Source organism: Oncorhynchus tshawytscha, linkage group LG22 (genome assembly GCF_018296145.1).
Source record: "Oncorhynchus tshawytscha isolate Ot180627B linkage group LG22, Otsh_v2.0, whole genome shotgun sequence".
NCBI classification, from domain to species: domain Eukaryota; kingdom Metazoa; phylum Chordata; class Actinopteri; order Salmoniformes; family Salmonidae; genus Oncorhynchus; species Oncorhynchus tshawytscha.
Window position 1 is genome coordinate 24,665,358 of NC_056450.1, and position 17,334 is coordinate 24,682,691.

General features: G+C 45.1%; 1 protein-coding gene and 1 pseudogene across 1 annotated transcript; one reads left to right on the forward strand and one right to left on the reverse strand.

The window, feature by feature from the left end:
- The window catches only part of LOC112221557, a 20,060-nt pseudogene extending 17,290 nt beyond the window's left edge, over positions 1 to 2,770 (forward strand).
- On the reverse strand, positions 2,116 to 16,206 carry LOC112221559 (probable ATP-dependent RNA helicase DDX23). Its single transcript, XM_042304373.1, has 15 exons — positions 16,016 to 16,206; positions 15,314 to 15,401; positions 15,163 to 15,228; positions 14,844 to 14,986; positions 14,005 to 14,161; positions 13,743 to 13,783; positions 13,572 to 13,673; positions 13,231 to 13,371; positions 12,824 to 13,091; positions 12,120 to 12,265; positions 11,833 to 12,010; positions 11,480 to 11,722; positions 9,370 to 9,465; positions 9,099 to 9,273; positions 2,116 to 2,189 (listed from the first exon to the last, which is right to left on the reverse strand). Exons 1-15 carry the CDS (start codon positions 16,204 to 16,206, stop codon positions 2,116 to 2,118), a joined length of 2,109 nt encoding a protein of 702 aa, XP_042160307.1.
- Positions 16,207 to 17,334: the final 1,128 nt, after the last annotated feature.

Sequence of the window (17,334 nt, forward strand, 5' to 3'; positions counted from 1 at the left end):
TCTTTCGAATTTCTCTTCTTTATTCAGCCTTTATGAATCCTTCTTTATAAAGATACCTTCTCCCTCTATCTCTCAGTCTCTCCTCCCCACTCTCTCCCAGGTGCTCCAGAGGCTGATCAAGTCCCAGGGGAAGTCTCAGAGCAAACATCTGAACGTGCAGATGATGGCTGGGGACAAGCTGTCTCAATGCCCCCCTGTACACGGACACATTTCACATTTCAGTCAATTATCAGACGCTCATATCCAGAGCAAGTTACAGAAGTAATTAGGGTTAAGTGCCTTGCTCAAGGGGCACATCGACAGGTTTTTAATTTTTGGTTACTGGCCCAACACTCTTAACCGCTAGGCTACCTGCTTCCCCATCATACAGTACTATTCACAATTACAACCCAACCAGCTGTCTGATTACCCTCCCACTGTTCCCTCATAGGATATTATTGATGTAATTCTGGATGAGAACCAATTGGAGGATGCATGTGAGCACTTGGCTGAATACTTAGAAGTCTACTGGCGTGCCACTCATCTTCCCGGCACCACCGCTATCAACGGGCTATTGGAGCAGAACATCATGATCCCGCCTTCAGCCATCTCTAGCCTACAGGTGAGATGCTTCCATATGGATGGAGGAGGGGAGGTGGAGAGGAACAGAGATAGTTGAAGGGAGAATGGAAAGAGGACAGATTATGGGAAGGGTTTCTTTATTATGGGAGGGGAGGTCTTTATGTGGTTGTTGTGTTGCAGCTCTTACAGTACTATGCCAGATTCCCCCTCTCCCCTCCCTCCCTCACGTCTGTCTGTCCACCCGTCTTCTCACCCATCCCTGCTTAACTTTTTTGCAGTTTTCTGTAACACAGGAATTCATTGAATGAGCGCTTACCAAACGGGTTAGTTGGAGGCTTTCTGTATGTGCATTACTTCTCCACCCAAGTAACCCCTGCCCCCCCTTAACCACCTCACCACACACCAACCACACTTGGTGGAATAAGATCAACCAATGTGTCTGATTTCCCTTTCACACAATAAACTCCCCTCCACACACAAAAGTCACTAATACCTACAGTATGTAGACTCCGTCTCATCTCTTATCCACCTGCCACCTCTAAGCCCCTGCATATTTGATTGACACTGTGCTAAAAGCTTCAAGGATTCTATGATGAATTCCCTTAAGCAGCCACATGCTATATCAAACAAAGTGTAGTAATAAGAATGTCATAACGTCTGTTAAATGGCATATACGTTATAATGCACACAGTGGACGTATTAGATATCTGCTGTAAACAAATGGACCTGTTCCATGACCAGACTCATGCTTTTTTTAATGGCACACCCTCTCACGCTGGCACGGAATGCTACCTGAATGAAACCTTTGGCTTGCGTAAAAAAAAATAGAAGTATGACTAAACAGCTCATTAAAAAAATGAATTGCTGAGAATGCTCCAGTTAAAAGTATATTGTTAAGAGGTGTGCTCACCGTGATTGGTTGAGAACATAAAAACATGTCAATGCAAAACATGCCACTAATTTAAGATGAACATTGTAATACTATGTAATTATTGTAACTGTTCCACTGTCATTTGTGGTATTTCCTTTCTGTAGAGTCATCTGTCTGTTAGTCTTATGTGTGCTGTGTGCCCACCAGTTGTAGCTTCAGCCATTTGTCTTTGGTATGATGAGGATAGTAATAGACGAGTAGGCTACTTTTGGAAGCTGTCTCGGATACTGTGATGGAGCTCTTATTTAATCGCGCCCCCCTCTCTCTCCAACAACAAACCCCAGACCCAGAATAAAAACCAGCCCCCATTGCAGCATGGCAGTGTGGGGGTGCAGGGTAAGGAGGAGGAGATAAGGGAGGAGGCCCACACCCCCCTGGAGCAGGACAGCCTGATGCTGTCTGAAGACGGGAGTGACTCCCTGTCCCGCGGCCTAAGGGGGGCCCACGTCTCTGGGAGGGCAAGGAGGAAGAGGAGGAGGAAGAGCTGGTGGAGGAATTAGAAGAGGAGCTAGATGAGGAGAAGAAGAATGAGAGAATCTCCCTGCCATGCCCAAACTTACAGGGACAGGTACCCCCCTCACCGCGGGCACCCCGGAGACTTCCACAGCGCCAACGGGCATGAGTCACAGGACAGGCTGCTCCAGCATGATGCCCAGCAGGGGCACAACCAGCGCAACAATCGCCAACGCAGCCGTCCCTGGCCCAGAGACAACTACTGACATATCTAATGTACCCCTGGTCCCAGGCAACTACTGACATCTCTAATGTACCTCTGGCCCAGAGACAACTACTGACATAGCTAATGTACCCCTGGTCCCAGACAACTACTGACATCTCTAATGTACCCCTGGTCCCAGACAACTGCTGACATCTCTAATGTACCCCTGGCCCAGAGACAACTACTGACATATCTAATGTACCCCTGGCCCAAAATACCACTAGCCTTACCCAAACTACAAGGCTATATAAGATACAATAATATACACAACTTTGGCCGCAAGACACCCACATGTGCTCCATGTCTCCCACCACTCACCCCTCACTCCAACTACCCCTCACTCCAACTACTGAAAACAATTACTGCTATGCACATTGCCACCTTCTACAATCACACACTTACAGGATTCTGGTTTCACTAATTCTGATTAGCTGGGGTCATGTTAATCAGATAAAAGGCTATACGTCAACAGGTCTACTCACCTCTACAATGGTTATACAGTATATAATGCATCAGTCATTAGTTTGGACACACCTACTCATTCAAGGGTTTTTCTTCATTTTTGCTATTTTCTACATTGTAGAATAATAGTGAAGACATCAAAACTGTGAAATGACACATGGATTAATGTAGTAACCAAAAAAGTGTTAAACAAATCAAATCAAATGTATTTATATAGCCCTTCGTACATCAGCTGATATCTCAAAGTGCTGTACAGAAACCCAGCCTAAAACCCCAGGAACCAGGCTATGAAGGGTGGCCTGTCCTCTTCTGGCTGTGCCGGGTGGAGATTATAACAGAACATGGCCAAGATGTTCAAATGTTCATAAATGACCAGCATGGTCAAATAATAATAATCACAGTAGTTGTCGAGGGTGCAGCAAGTCAGCACCTCAGGAGTATATGTCAGTTGGATTTTCATAGCCAATCATTAAGAGTAGCTCTACCACTCCTGCTGTCTCTAGAGAGTTGAAAAACAGCAGGTATGGGACAGGTAGCACGTCCGGTGAACAGGTCAGGATCCCATAGCCGCAGGCAGAACAGTTGAAACTGGAGCAGCAGCACGGCCAGGTGGACTGGAGACAGCAAGGAGTCATCATGCCAGGTAGTCCTGAGGCATGGTCCTAGGGCTCAGGTCCTCCTCCGAGAGAAAGAGAGAATTAGAGAGAGCATACTTAAATTCACACAGGACACCGGATAAGACAGGAGAAGTACTCCAGATATAACAAACTGACCCTAGCCCCCCGACACATAAACTACTGCAGCATGAATACTGGAGGCTGAGACAGGAGGGGTCAGGAGACACTGTGGCCCCATCCAATGATACCCCCGGACAGGGCCAAACAGGAAGGATATAACCCCACCCACTTTGCCAAAGTACAGCCCCCACACCACTAGAGGGATATCTTCAACCACCAACCTACCATCCTGAGACAAGGCCGAGTATAGCCCACAAAGATCTCCGCCACGGCACAACCCAAGAGGGGGCGCCAAACCAGACAGGAAGATCGTGTCAGTGACTCAACCCACTCAAGTGACGCACCCCTCCTAGGGACGGCATGAAAGAGCACCAGTAAGCCAGTGACTCAGCCCCTGTATTACAGTTAGAGGCAGAGAATCCCAGTGGAGAGAGGGGAACCGGCCAGGCAGAGACAGCAAGGGCGGTTCGTTGCTCCAGAGTCTTTCCGTTTACCTTCACACTCCTGGGCCAGACTGCACTCAATCATATGACCCACTGAAGAGATGAGTCTTCAGTAAAGACTTAAAGGTTGAGACTGAGTCTGCGTCTCTCACATGGGTAGGCAGACCATTCCATAAAAATGGAGCTCTATAGGAGAAAGCCCTGCCTCCAGCTGTTTGCTTAGAAATTCTAGGGAAAATTGAGAGGCCTGCATCTTGTGACCGTAGCGTACGTGTAGGTATGTACGGCAGGACCAAATCAGAAAGATAGGCAGGAGCAAGCCCATTTAATGCTTTGTAGGTTAGCAGTAAAACCTTGAAATCAGCCCTTGCTTTGACAGGAAGCCAGTGTAGGGAGGCTAGCACTGGAGTAATATGATCCAATTTTTTGGTTCTAGTCAGGATTCTAGCAGCCGTATTTAGCACTAACTGAAGTTTATTTCGTGCTTTATCCGGGTAGCCGGAAAGTAGAGCATTGCAGTAGTCTAACCTAGAAGTAACAAAAGCATGGATTAATTTTTCTGCATCGTTTTTGGACAGAAAGTTTCTAAATTTTGCAATGTTACGTAGATGGAAAAAAGCTGTCCTTGAAACAGTCTTGATATGTTTGTCAAAAGAGAGATCAGGGTCCAGAGTAACACAGAGGTCCTTCACAGATTTATTTGAGACGACTGTACAACCATCAAGATTAATTGTCAGATTCAACAGAAGATCTCTTTGTTTCTTGGGACCTAGAACAAGCATCTCTGTTTTGTCCGAGTTTAAAAGTAGAATGTTTGCAGCCATACACTTCCTTATGTCTGAGACACAGGCTTCTAGCGAGGGCAATTTTGGGGCTTCACCATGTTCATTGAAATGTACAGCTGTGTGTCATCCGCATTACAGTGAAAGTTAACGTTGTGTTTTCGAATGACATTCCCAAGAGGTAAAATATATAGTGAAAACAATAGTGGTCCTAAAACGGAACCTTGAGGAACACCGAAATGTAGAGTTGATTTGTCAGAGGACAAACCATTCACAGAGACAAACTGATATCTTTCTGACAGATAAGATCTAAACCAGGCCAGAACTTGTCCGTGTAGACCAATTTGGGTTTCCAATCTCTCCAAAATAATGTGGTGATCAATGGTATCAAAAGCAGCACTAAGGTCTAAGAGCACGAGGACAGCTGAAGAGCCTCGGTCTGATGCCATTAAAAGGTCATTTGCCACCTTCACAAGTGCAGTCTCAGTGCTATGATGGGATCTAAAACCAGACTGAAGCATTTCGTATACATTGTTTGTCTTCAGGAAGGCAGTGAGTTGCTGCCAACCGCTTTTTCTAACATTTTTGAGAGGAATGGAAGATTCGATATAGGCCGATAGTTTTTAAAAATATTTTCAGGGTCAAGGTTTGGCAGACTCAGGACAACTGAGCTTTGAAGGAATACACAGATTTAAAGAGGAGTCCGTAATTTGCTTTCTAATGATCATGATCTTTTCCTCAAATAAGTTCATGAATTTATTACTGCTGAAGTGAAAGCCATCCTCACTTGGGGAATGCTGTTTTTTTAGTTAGCTTTGCGACAGTATCAAAAATAAGTTTTGGATTGTTCTTATTTTCCTCAATTAAGTTGGAAAAATAGGATGATCGAGCAGCAGTGAGGGCTCTTCGATACTGCACAGTACTGTCTTTCCAAGCTAGTCGGAAGACTTCCAGTTTGGTGTGGCGCCATTTCCGTTCCAATTTTCTGGAAGCTTGCTTCAGAGCTCGGGTATACCAGGGAGCTAGTTTCTTATGACAAATGTTTTTAGGGGTGCAACTGTATCTAGGGTATTGTGCAAGGTTCAATTGAGTTCCTCAGTTAGGTGGTTAACTGATTTTTGTCTTCTGACGTCCTTGGGTAGGCAGAGGGAGTCTGGAAGGGCATCAAGGAATCTTTGTGTTGTCTGGGAATTTGTAGCACGACTTTTGATGCTCCTTGGTTGGGGTCTGAGCAGACTATTTGTTGCAATTGCAAACGTAATAAAATGGTGGTCCGATAGTCCAGGATTATGAGGAAAAACATTAAGATCCACAACATTTATTCCATGGGACAAAACTAGGTCCAGAGTATGACTGTGACAGTGAGTAGGTCCAGAGACATGAGAACTCAATGGGGAACGCTGTATATGGCCCAGGAGGCCTGTAAACAGTAGCTATAAAAATTTATTGAGTAGGCTGCATAGATTTCATGACTAGAAGCTCAAAAGACAAAAACGCCATATTTGTTTTTTGTCAATTGAAATTTGCTATCGTAAATGTTAGCAACACCTCCGCCTTTGCGGGATGCACGGGGGATATGGTCACTAGTGTAACCAGGAGGTGAGGCCTCATTTAACACAGTAAATTCATCAGGCTTAAGCCATGTTTCAGTCAGGCCAATCACATCAAGATTATGATCAGTGATTAGTTCATTGACTATAACTGCCTTTGAAGTAAGGGATCTAACATTAAGTAGCCCTATTTTGACATGTGAGGTATCATGATCTCTTTCAATAATGGCAGGAATGGAGGAGGTCTTTATCCTAGTGAGATTGCTAAGGCGTACACCGCCATGTTTAGTTTTGCCCAACCTAGGTCAGGGCACAGGCACGGTCTCAATGGGGATAGCTGAGCTGACTACACTGACTGTGCTAGTGGCAGACTCCACTAAGCTGGCAGGCTGGCTAACAGCCTGCTGCCTGGCCTGCACCCTATTTCATTGTGGAGCTAGAGGAGTTAGAGCCCTGCCTATGTTGGTAGATAAGATGAGAGCACCCCTCCAGCTAGGATGGAGTCCGTCACTCCTCAGCAGTCCCAGAAAGAGGGCCAATTATCTATAAATTCTATCTTTTAGGAGGGGCAGAAAACAGTTTTCAACCAGCGATTGAGTTGTGAGACTCTGCTGTAGAGCTCATCACTCCCCCTAACTGGGAGGGGCCAGAGACAATTACTCGATGCCAACACATCTTTCTAGCTGATTTACACGCTGAAGCTATGTTGGTGACCTCTGACTGTTTCATCCTAACATCGTTGGTGCCGACGTGGATAACAATATCTCTATACTCTCTGCACTCGCCAGATTTTGCTTTAGCCAGCACCATCTTCAGATTAGCCTTAACGTCGGTAGCCCTGCCCACTGGTAAACAGTGTATGATCGCTGGATGATTTGTTTTAAGTCTAATACTGCGGGTAATGGAGTCACCAATGACTAGGGTTTTCAATTTGTTAGAGCTAATGGTGGGAAGCTTCAGCGTTTCAGACCCCGTAACGGGAGGAGTAGAGACAGAAGGTTCGGCCTCAGACTCCGACTCGCTGCTGTAATGATTGTCGTCGGGAGAAGGAGAAGAGGACCAAAGTGCAGCGTGGTACGTATTCATAATCATTTTAATGAAGATGAATACTGAACAAAAACAACAAACCAACAAATGAACAGTTCAGTAAGGTGCAACAAACACATTAAACAGAAAATAACTACCCACAACCCATAGTGGGAGAACAGGCTACCTAAGTATGGTTCTCAATCAGAGACAACGATAGCCAGCTGCCTCTGATTGGGAACCATACCAGGCCAAACACATAGAAATAGAAAACATAGAATGCCCACCCCAACTCACGCCCTGACCAAACTAAAATAGAGACATAAAAAAGGAACTAAGGTCAGGACGTGACAGCTGCTTAAAGGGGAAAACCGGTTGAAAGTTTGTCGGCTGAATGAGTGACACCGGTTGAACATTCCTACAGTATTTCCCTCCAGAAGCCATGAGAAAGTTGTCCGGCTGCGGGGACGGTGCGAGGGGATTTATACTAACGTTACTATCTGTACTTAGTGGTGGCACAGATGCTGTTTCATCCTTTCCTACACTTAAATTACCCTTGCCTAACGATTGCGTCTGAAGCTGGGCTTGCAGCACAGCTATCCTCGCCGTAAGGCGATCGTTCTCCTGTATATTATGAGTACAGTGACTGCAATTAGAAGGCATCATGTTAATGTTACTACTTAGCTTCGGCTGTTGGAAGTCCTGACGAACCATGTCCAGATAAAGAGTCCGGAGTGAAAAAGTTGAATGAAAAAAAAAGTTGAGCGAGGAAAAAACTAAATATAAACAGTAATTAAAAAGAAAAAAAACGTAAAGTTGTCAGGTAGCAAAGTAAGGTTGGCAACAAAACGCACAGCAACACGTAAACAAGTCTGCAAGTTGCAAATCAAAATATATTCTATATTTGAGATTCTTCAAAGTAGTCACCCTTTGCCTTGATGACAGCTCTGCACACTCTTGGCATTCTCTCAACCAGCTTCATGAGGTAGTGCAATTCAATTAACAGGTGTGCCTTGTTAAAAGTACATTTGTGGAATTTCTTTCCTTCTTAATGCATTTGGGCCAATCAGTTGTGTTGTGACAAGGTAAGGGTGGTAAACAGAAGATAGCCCTGGTAAAAGACCAATTCCATATTTTGGCAAGAACAGCTCAAATAAGCAAAGAGAAATGACAGTGCATCATTACTTTAAGACATGAAGGTCAGTCATGTGGTCATCATCTGGAAAATTCAAGAACATTGAAAGTTTCTTCAAGTGCAGTCGCAAAAATCATCAAGCGCTATGATGAAACTGGCTTTCATGAGGACCGCCACAGGAAAGGAAGACCCAGAGTTACCTCTGCTGCAGAGGATAAGTTAACTCTTTAATTCTGTGAATAACAGTTGTATCTTTTATCAATGTTTATTATGAGTATTTCTGCAAAATCACAGATAAGTTAACTGAGTTATCTGCACCTCAGATTGCAGGCCAAATAAATGCTTCACACAGTTCAAGTAACAGACACATCTCAACATCAATTGTTCAGAGGAGACTGTGTGAATCCGACCTTCATGGTTGAATTGCTGCAAAGAAACCACTACTAAAGGACACCAACAAGAAGAACAGACTTGCTTGGGCCAAGAAACACAAGCAATGGACATTAGACCGGTGGAAATCTGTCCTTCGGTCTGATAAGTCAGAATTTGAGATTTTTGGCACCAACCGCCGTGTCTTTGTGAGACGCAGAGTAGGTGAACGGATGATCTCCGCATGTGTGGTTCCCACCGTGAAGCATGGAGAAGGTGTGATGATGTGGGGGTGCAATGGCAGCCTGTGCAAAGTTGCTATGACGTAACAAAAACCTGACAGGTGAGTGACCCCAGGATCAAAGGTTCTGGTGGTGGTCTTACCCTCGATGTTCTTGGCCATGTCACAGTTGAGCACCATGGAGACATCGTGGATGTCGATACCTCTCCCAGCCACGTCGGTGGCCGCCAGGATGTCCTTGGCCCCAGCCTTCAGGTTGGACAGAGCAAACTCTCTCTGCTCCTGGCCCTTGCCTCCGTGCAACGTGCAAGCATTGTACTGAGAGAGAACAGGAGAGAGGGGGAAAGTAGAGACGTATTTGACCCAGGTCAGACTGGTAAACATATCCCAGAATAATAGCGCCGGAGGTCTCACCCCCATCTTCTCCAGAGATTTGGCAAGCACGTCAACACCCTTCTTCTGGTTGACGAAGATGATGATGGGCGGCTCGTAACTTCCAGCAGCCTCTTCCTGGAAGACAAGAAAACAAGGGAGACTCAGCATTAGCTACAGCTTCAGGGATAGCGTGTGTGTGTGTTCTCTTCTCTCCCATGAGCAGGACCTTTTGTTCCACTCTCTCGTGGGGTTTTCCGGCTGAGCCAATATACACCACAACCGGACGATGCAGGTAATTACGGGCCAATTACGGGCTCTACCGCTGCAGGCATGGTAGCTGTGAACATGACTGTCTGAAAAAAGAGATGGGGATGGAGGAAGGAAGAGAGTGAGAGAGAGAGAGAGAGAGAGATAGAAGGAAGGGCAGGGGAAAGAGAATCATCTTAAGCTGACATTTTCTTCAGTGTGTGAGTTGCTGTTTAGGCTTCTGTCATACATACAGTGCCTTGCGAAAGTATTCGGCCCCCTTGAACTTTGCGACCTTTTGCCACATTTCAGGCTTCAAACATAAAGATATAAAACTGTATTTTTTTGTGAAGAATCAACAACAAGTGGGACACAATCATGAAGTGGAACAACATTTATTGGATATTTCAAACGTTTTTAACAAATCAAAAACTGAAAAATTGGGCGTGCAAAATTATTCAGCCCCCTTAAGTTAATACTTTGTAGCGCCACCTTTTGCTGCAATTACAGCTGTAAGTCGCTTGGGGTATGTCTCTATCAGTTTTGCACATCGAGAGACTGAATTTTTTCCCCATTCCTCCTTGCAAAACAGCTCGAGCTCAGTGAGGTTGGATGGAGAGCATTTGTGAACAGCAGTTTTCAGTTCTTTCCACAGATTCTCGATTGGATTCAGGTCTGGACTTTGACTTGGCCATTCTAACACCTGGATATGTTTATTTTTGAACCATTCCATTGTAGATTTTGCTTTATGTTTTGGATCATTGTCTTGTTGGAAGACAAATCTCCGTCCCAGTCTCAGGTCTTTTGCAGACTCCATCAGGTTTTGGCTCCATCCATCTTCCCATCAATTTGAACCATCTTCCCTGTCCCTGCTGAAGAAAAGCAGGCCCAAACCATGATGCTGCCACCACCATGTTTGACAGTGTGGATGGTGTGTTCAGGGTGATGAGCTGTGTTGCTTTTACGCCAAACATAACGTTTTGCATTGTTGCCAAAAAGTTCAATTTTGGTTTCATCTGACCAGAGCACCTTCTTCCACATGTTTGGTGTGTCTCCCAGGTGGCTTGTGGCAAACTTTAAACGACACATTTTATGGATATCTTTAAGAAATGGCTTTCTTCTTGCCACACTTTCATAAAGGCCAGATTTGTGCAATATACGACTGATTTTTGTCCTATGGACAGAGTCTCCCACCTCAGCTGTAGATCTCTGCAGTTCATCCAGAGTGATCATGGGCCTCTTGGCTGCATCTCTGATCATTCTTCTCCTTGTATGAGCTGAAAGTTTAGAGGGACGGCCAGGTCTTGGTAGATTTGCAGTGGTCTGGTACTCCTTCCATTTCAATATTATCGCTTGCACAGTGCTCCTTGGGATGTTTAAAGCTTGGGAAATCTTTTTGTATCCAAATCCGGCTTTAAACTTCTTCACAACAGTATCTTGGACCTGCCTGGTGTGTTCCTTGTTCTTCATGATGCTCTCTGAGCTTTTAACGGACCTCTGAGACTATCACAGTGCAGGTGCATTTATACGGAGACTTGATTACACACAGGTGGATTGTATTTATCATCATTAGTCATTTAGGTCAACATTGGATCATTCAGAGATCCTCACTGAACTTCTGGAAAGAGTTTGCTGCACTGAAAGTAAAGGGGCTGAATGATTTTGCACGCCCAATTTTTCAGTTTTTGATTTGTTAAAAAAGTTTGAAATATCCAATAAATGTTGTTCCACTTCATGATTGTGTCCCACTTGTTGTTGATTCTTCACAAAAAAATACAGTTTTATATCTTTATGTTTGAAGCCTGAAATGTGGCAAAAGGTCGCAAAGTTCAAGGGGGCCGAATACTTTCGCAAGGCACTGTACATCACCTACTGTAGCTGAATGTGTGGAACAATCTGTTACCTGTCTGTACTTGTGTTTTCCCATCTCGAAGTTCATCTTCATTTTCTCTGGGTCCTCTGCCTCGTCCGTGTCTAGTTTCTGATTGGTCACAGGGATGTACTCCAGGATCTTCTGGACGTCAGGCTCGAAGCCCATGTCTATCATGGGGTCAGCCTCGTCCAGTACCACGTAGGTACAGCGGCCCAGGACCAGGTATCTGTTCTCCACTACGTCTATCAGACGACCCGGGGTGGCTATCACTATCTGGAACACACAAACAAAAACATACTTACTCAGACGTCACATGCATGCATCTTCATATTGGCATTATTATTGTGCATGTGTGTGTGCACCCGTGTTTTCTAGTGTCTGACCTCGCAGCCCATCCGGAGGCGGAAGCCCTGGTCCTCCCTGGAGATACCTCCGATGACGGCCACGGTGCAGATCCCCAGAGGTTTACCAAACTTAAGGGTCTCCTCCTCAAACTGCTGGGGCAGCTCACGGGTGGGGGCCAGGATCACTGCATACGGACCCTGGTCCGAGTCCTCCATCCTACATTAACAGGGGAAAGATGAGTTGAGAAGATGTGGTTCGATAGAAGGACATGCAACTCTTGGCAGAGTAGTGAGGGATAACACTCTGGCTGGGGAGGTGGCCTCACCTTTCATCCTTGGGCAGGGTAGTGATCCAGACCAATAGGGGGATGAGGAAAGCAGCTGTTTTACCGCTACCAGTCTCAGCCACGCCGATGATGTCACGATTCTGTAAGCCAATGGGTATAGCTTGTCTCTGGATAGGCGTTGGATCCTGGGTAACAAGGGAAACATTTTAATACAGAAAGTACTGGCTTCAGTGCTGATCAGGGAAAGACCCAAAGGTGGCATGTGCGCACGCATCAAATCAAGTTTTATTGGTCACATACACATATTTAGCAGATGTTATTGCGGGTGTAGCAAAATGTTGTGTTCCTAGCTCCAACAGTGCAGTAATATCTAACAATTCACACAAATCTAAAAAGTAAAATAATGGAATTAATATCGAAATATTAGGACGAGCAATGTCAGAGTCCAGAATATAAATACATATATGTATATGATGGGATGTAGAGACATTGCAGTACATGGATAGAATATGTACTTTTCTGTAGAATACATGGATATAATAGTATTGTACAGCAATAGTTGAATAGGATGGACTTGACTAGAAAACAGTATATACACGTATGAAATGAGTAAAACAGTATGTGAACATTATTAAAGTGACCAGTGTTCCATGTCTACGTACATAGGGCAGCAGTCTAAGGTGCAGGGTTGAGTAACCGGGTGGTAGCCGGCTAGTGGCCGTAACTAGTTCAGGACTGGGTACGTGTGTGTCTGTGTGTGTGCATATGAAGTCTTCACAGCTGAGCTTGTAGCCACAGTTGTCAATGACCTCCACGATGTGTGGGGGCAGGTTGTACTCCTTCCAATTCCTGATGGGGTGGGGGATCTTGCCACCCTTTGTGGTGATACTGTAATCCTCCCTGAAGATACGCCAGTCCCTGTCCGCCATCTCCTCCAGCTTCTTCTGGGACCAGTGTCTGTCATCCCACCGCTGCTTGGCCTCCTTCTTACGCACCTTCTTCAGCCGCACCCTGAGAAGCAGGAGGGGAGGGCAGAGATTAGAGGGTGACAATGAATCGGTTTTAGCTGTTTCTGTAAATTAAAGACATAGATTTGATGTGTTAGAGAGCATGGTAGTTTGTCAGGTGTGTTATTGTGTGTGTGACTCACTCCTCCTGCTCCTCCTCCAGTGTGCGTCTCGTCTCCATCATGTCCACGTAGAAATGTGACTGATCTCTCTTCTGCTGCTTCAGGTCAATACCAGCTATGAAGCCGCGCCCATACAGCTGGACCTGGTGCTTCTCCTTATAACTGAGACAGAGGCAGAGAGGGAGAGAAGTTGGGGAGAGAGAAGAGAGCAGTTGAAAGCCAAATATCTATTTAAGGAGCAAAGTGATTAAAGGTTGTAACCAGGTGTTACCCCACCATGGACGTAACCAAAAAAGGATATCTATAATACCATGTTTGTGAAACTGTGACTTTATCGTCCCAGCGTTTATATGCAGAATCACATGGGGTTGTAGTCGGTAGAAGTGTCTTCAGAGGCGTCCCACTCAAAGACAAACTTTCTGTCATTCAGGTGGCGTGTCCGCTGGCGCTTCTTAGTCCCACTCCTGGTTGGACAGAGACAGACAGATGTGAGAAGGCACAGTACACCTGCTCAAACACTTAGTTCAACCAACCATATCAAAGCTTGTGATTGAACTAAATCAGAGAATCCCCACTGAGAATGATTTTTAGTCCAGGGTCATATTCACTAGGCACCCAACACATGAAAAAAGACAAACAGGGTGGGACTACGTTACATTGTTCAATAAGAAACTTTGTTTTAATGTTTTGTTGCTAAATGTTTTGCTAGTGTGCACAAATGAATACAACCAAGAAATGGGCTTAGCCTGTGTTCCTGAAGCCAGCCCAAGGTAGAACCTCAATCTCCAGACTAACCTTGATGGCCTGGAGCTCCTTGCCCTTATCCTTCTCCTCTCTGATCTTCTGTTTTCCGTCGTACGTTTGATCCCCGTTGTTCTCACGCTCCATCCTCTCTCTCCGTTCTCGTCTGTCCCTTTCCTGGGGGTCCTCCGGGAAACGGACAGACAAACCTCTGGGCTCACAATAAGTGTCAAACAGTATGATACCAGAGACCTATGCTGTGTTCAGTGGGGTGCAACATTACTGATCGTTCAGATAGAAATACATGATGTAGAATAGACATGCTTCTCTGTCATGTAGAATAGAAAATCATTTAAGCTCTTTAGAAGACATTTCTGTCAGCAACTTTCAGAATGTTGCAACCTGACTTTCCACCTCCCACTCACCCATACCTTCCTCCTGACTAACCCCAAGCCCCTCCTACTCACCCATCACCTTCCTCCTGACTAACCCCAAGCCCCTCCTACTCACCCATCACCTTCCTCCTGACTAACCCCAAGCCCCTCCTACTCACCCATCACCTTCCTGCTGACTAACCCCAAGCCCCTCCTACTCACCCATCACCTTCCTCCTGACTAACCCCAAGCCCCTCCTACTCACCCATCACCTTCCTCCTGACTAACCCCAAGCCCCTCCTACTCACCCATCACCTTCCTCCTGACTAACCCCAAGCCCCTCCTACTCACCCATCATCTTCCTCCTGACTAACCCCAAGCCCCTCCTACTCACCCATCATCTTCCCCCTGACTAACCCCAAGCCCCTCCTACTCACCCATCATCTTCCTCCTGACTAACCCCAAGCCCCTCCTACTCACCCATCATCTTCCTCCTGACTAACCCCAAGCCCCTCCTACTCACCCATCATCTTCCTCCCGATGTCCTGGAAAATCCTCCTCTTTTTCCTGTCCTCATGGATAGTGTTCTTCCTCTCCTCAGTCTGCTGCTGCCTCCTTTTCAGAGCCTCCGCCTCACACTCTGCCGTGGACAGAAACTTGGGCTGAGAGAAAAAAAGAAAGAGGGGGAGAGAAATAAAGGGGAAGAGGTTTTAAACTACAAACATTCACATTTTGTGTGGAGAAACATACCTTAAGATTCTTGATTGTTACACTCCCATCTTGCTCCTCACTGCAGCACCAAACACAGACTACTAAATGGGCACACTTATGGTCTCACCTTCGCCTCGGCCTCCTCGTCCGCTTTCTTCTTGGCTAGAAGCTCTTCTAGAGAGAGTGGCTGTACCTAAGAGAGAGTCACCATCACAACTCAATATACATAACTAAGTGGTAGCTACCTTGGCTTTGGAGAGACTATTCCCTTGTCTAACCTTTCCTTTCTTCTTTTTCTCATCATCTTCCTCTTTTTTCAAATCCTTCTCCCTCTTTATCCTGTCCTTGGACTTGGGGGAGACGCTTCTGTAAGGAGACGCAACCACTCAAGTTGAAAAGGTAAAGAAAAAAGCTCTGATAATGGCTCTGCATATTATGTGAGGGATGTTTTAAGACACAAAGCGTGCATGTTCCAGATACACACATTCTGCTGAGAATATCAGATCTTTATAACGCCTACAGAAGTTAACGTCTCTGGGTGATCTTGTAATCTGCTCAGGCCTGCACCCAATAGTCACCCTGTGATTTAAACAGCAGTCTGACTCAAGCCTACACACCTGGATTTCTTACTGTGGTCTTTGTCTCTGCGGTGAATGTCCTTGAGACCCCTCTCTCTGTCCTTGTCCCGGTCACGCTCCTTCTAGCTCTCCTTGTCCTTCAGACGGCGATCTCTGGAGGGGAAAGAAAGGTCAGATACATAGAAATATTACCAACTTGTGATACACATTTTTAGAAACCTACTGGACACCTTTCACATACAGTGGGAAGATACCAGATACCAGATATTGTTCGCTAGACAGAATAGTTGACAGTTTTTCAAGCCATATCGTGGTGAATATCTACTCACTTCAACCAAAAGGTCGAGATGATTCTGGCTACTTGTTCGCATGCACTCACTACCAGCAATGCATCATTCAAACCTTTCTGCCGATTTGGATCGGTTGCGTTCACGAGAGCGTTGGCGTGGTTTCCAGTCCATGGATGGGGAGCCTTTGCATTTCCGCTCCTTATCCTTGACTCCTGAGGTCTCTGCTGCATGGTTCTTGTCGGTCGATTCACCAGCCATCTGTGAGGAAAGAAGGAGTTCTGAGTTGTAGGTCCTCAAGTCCATGTTGCCATTGTCTCAGTGTATTAGGTCACCAACCCCCATGAACTTCTTATTGTCTTCCTTTAATCGATTTCATGTCTGACACCTAATGGTGTTTCCATCATCCTATCAACTAGCTAATCATCAAATACAATGATAATTTTAGTTAAGTGTTTAGTGATGGAATAAATCACACTCCACCACTAGCCCTTGATCATGACTCTCAGTTCCATTACATTACACATACGAGTCATTGGACAAATGAGTCTTCTGTTGGGAGTTATGTTAAAGCCGTGAGGCTTGGTCTGAACAGTAACACGTATTGCTTGTGATATGGTTTTGGAAGCATAAGGGACCTTATCTTTCATATCGGCTAGAAATTATTTCCAAAAAAACAAAAGGTTAAATTGATACACAGCTTTATAGGGTTAGGGTTCACACACGGCCATATTTACATATTGCAGCGCTTGTTTAGGGAAAACTGACGTAAGACCGTGTGGACTATCTGTGTTAATTAGCTATACGCGTCTCCGAACACCTGTGTGTAAACTGAAGAGACGCCACAAACACGTTGTGACTGAAAAATACTGTCGGCTGCAACGGTTTTAAAACAGTGTACACAGTAAGTGTGTATTTTGCATTTGTGAAAATATTTTTGTGATATGAAAGTAGATGGATTTGTTTCTAGAACCGTAGAACAATTGAGAATCGGTTCACGTTTAGATGGGATTTTTTGGCTTCCAGAGCTAATTGACCCTTTAAACAGAACATGTGGCTAAGGTCCTTGGACTAAAGTCATTTTAGAGAGACTCCTTTAGTCCAATATTGGGCTCTCCATAACTATACTGAACAAAAATGTCAACGCAACATGCAACAATTTCAACATTTTTACTGAGTTACAGTTTATACGACGCCACAGGAAATTAACAGCGGATTCAGAGTTTGGGAATTGTAGTTTCTGAGTTTAGCGCACAGGTGTAAAATAACCGGGGTTGTTGAACAGTGGAGTTCATCCATACCTCATACAGTAGTTTCAAATTTCAATGTCGCATGCACAAGTACAAGTACAGTGAAATGCCTTTCTTGCAACAATGCAATCAATAACAATATTAATAGAAAAAAACATGAGAAATAAGAATAATAAATACACAA

Coding starts and splice junctions, on each gene's coding strand:
- LOC112221559 (XM_042304373.1), bottom strand. CDS start 16,206: ATGGACTTGAGGACCTACAACTCAGAACTCCTTCTTTCCTCACAGATG. Junction 15,229..15,313: donor AGAAAAAGAAGAAAGGAAAG/GTTAGACAAGGG, acceptor ACTCTCTCTTAG/GTACAGCCACTCTCTCTAGA. Junction 13,674..13,742: donor CAATCACAAGCTTTGATATG/GTTGGTTGAACT, acceptor CTGTCCAACCAG/GAGTGGGACTAAGAAGCGCC.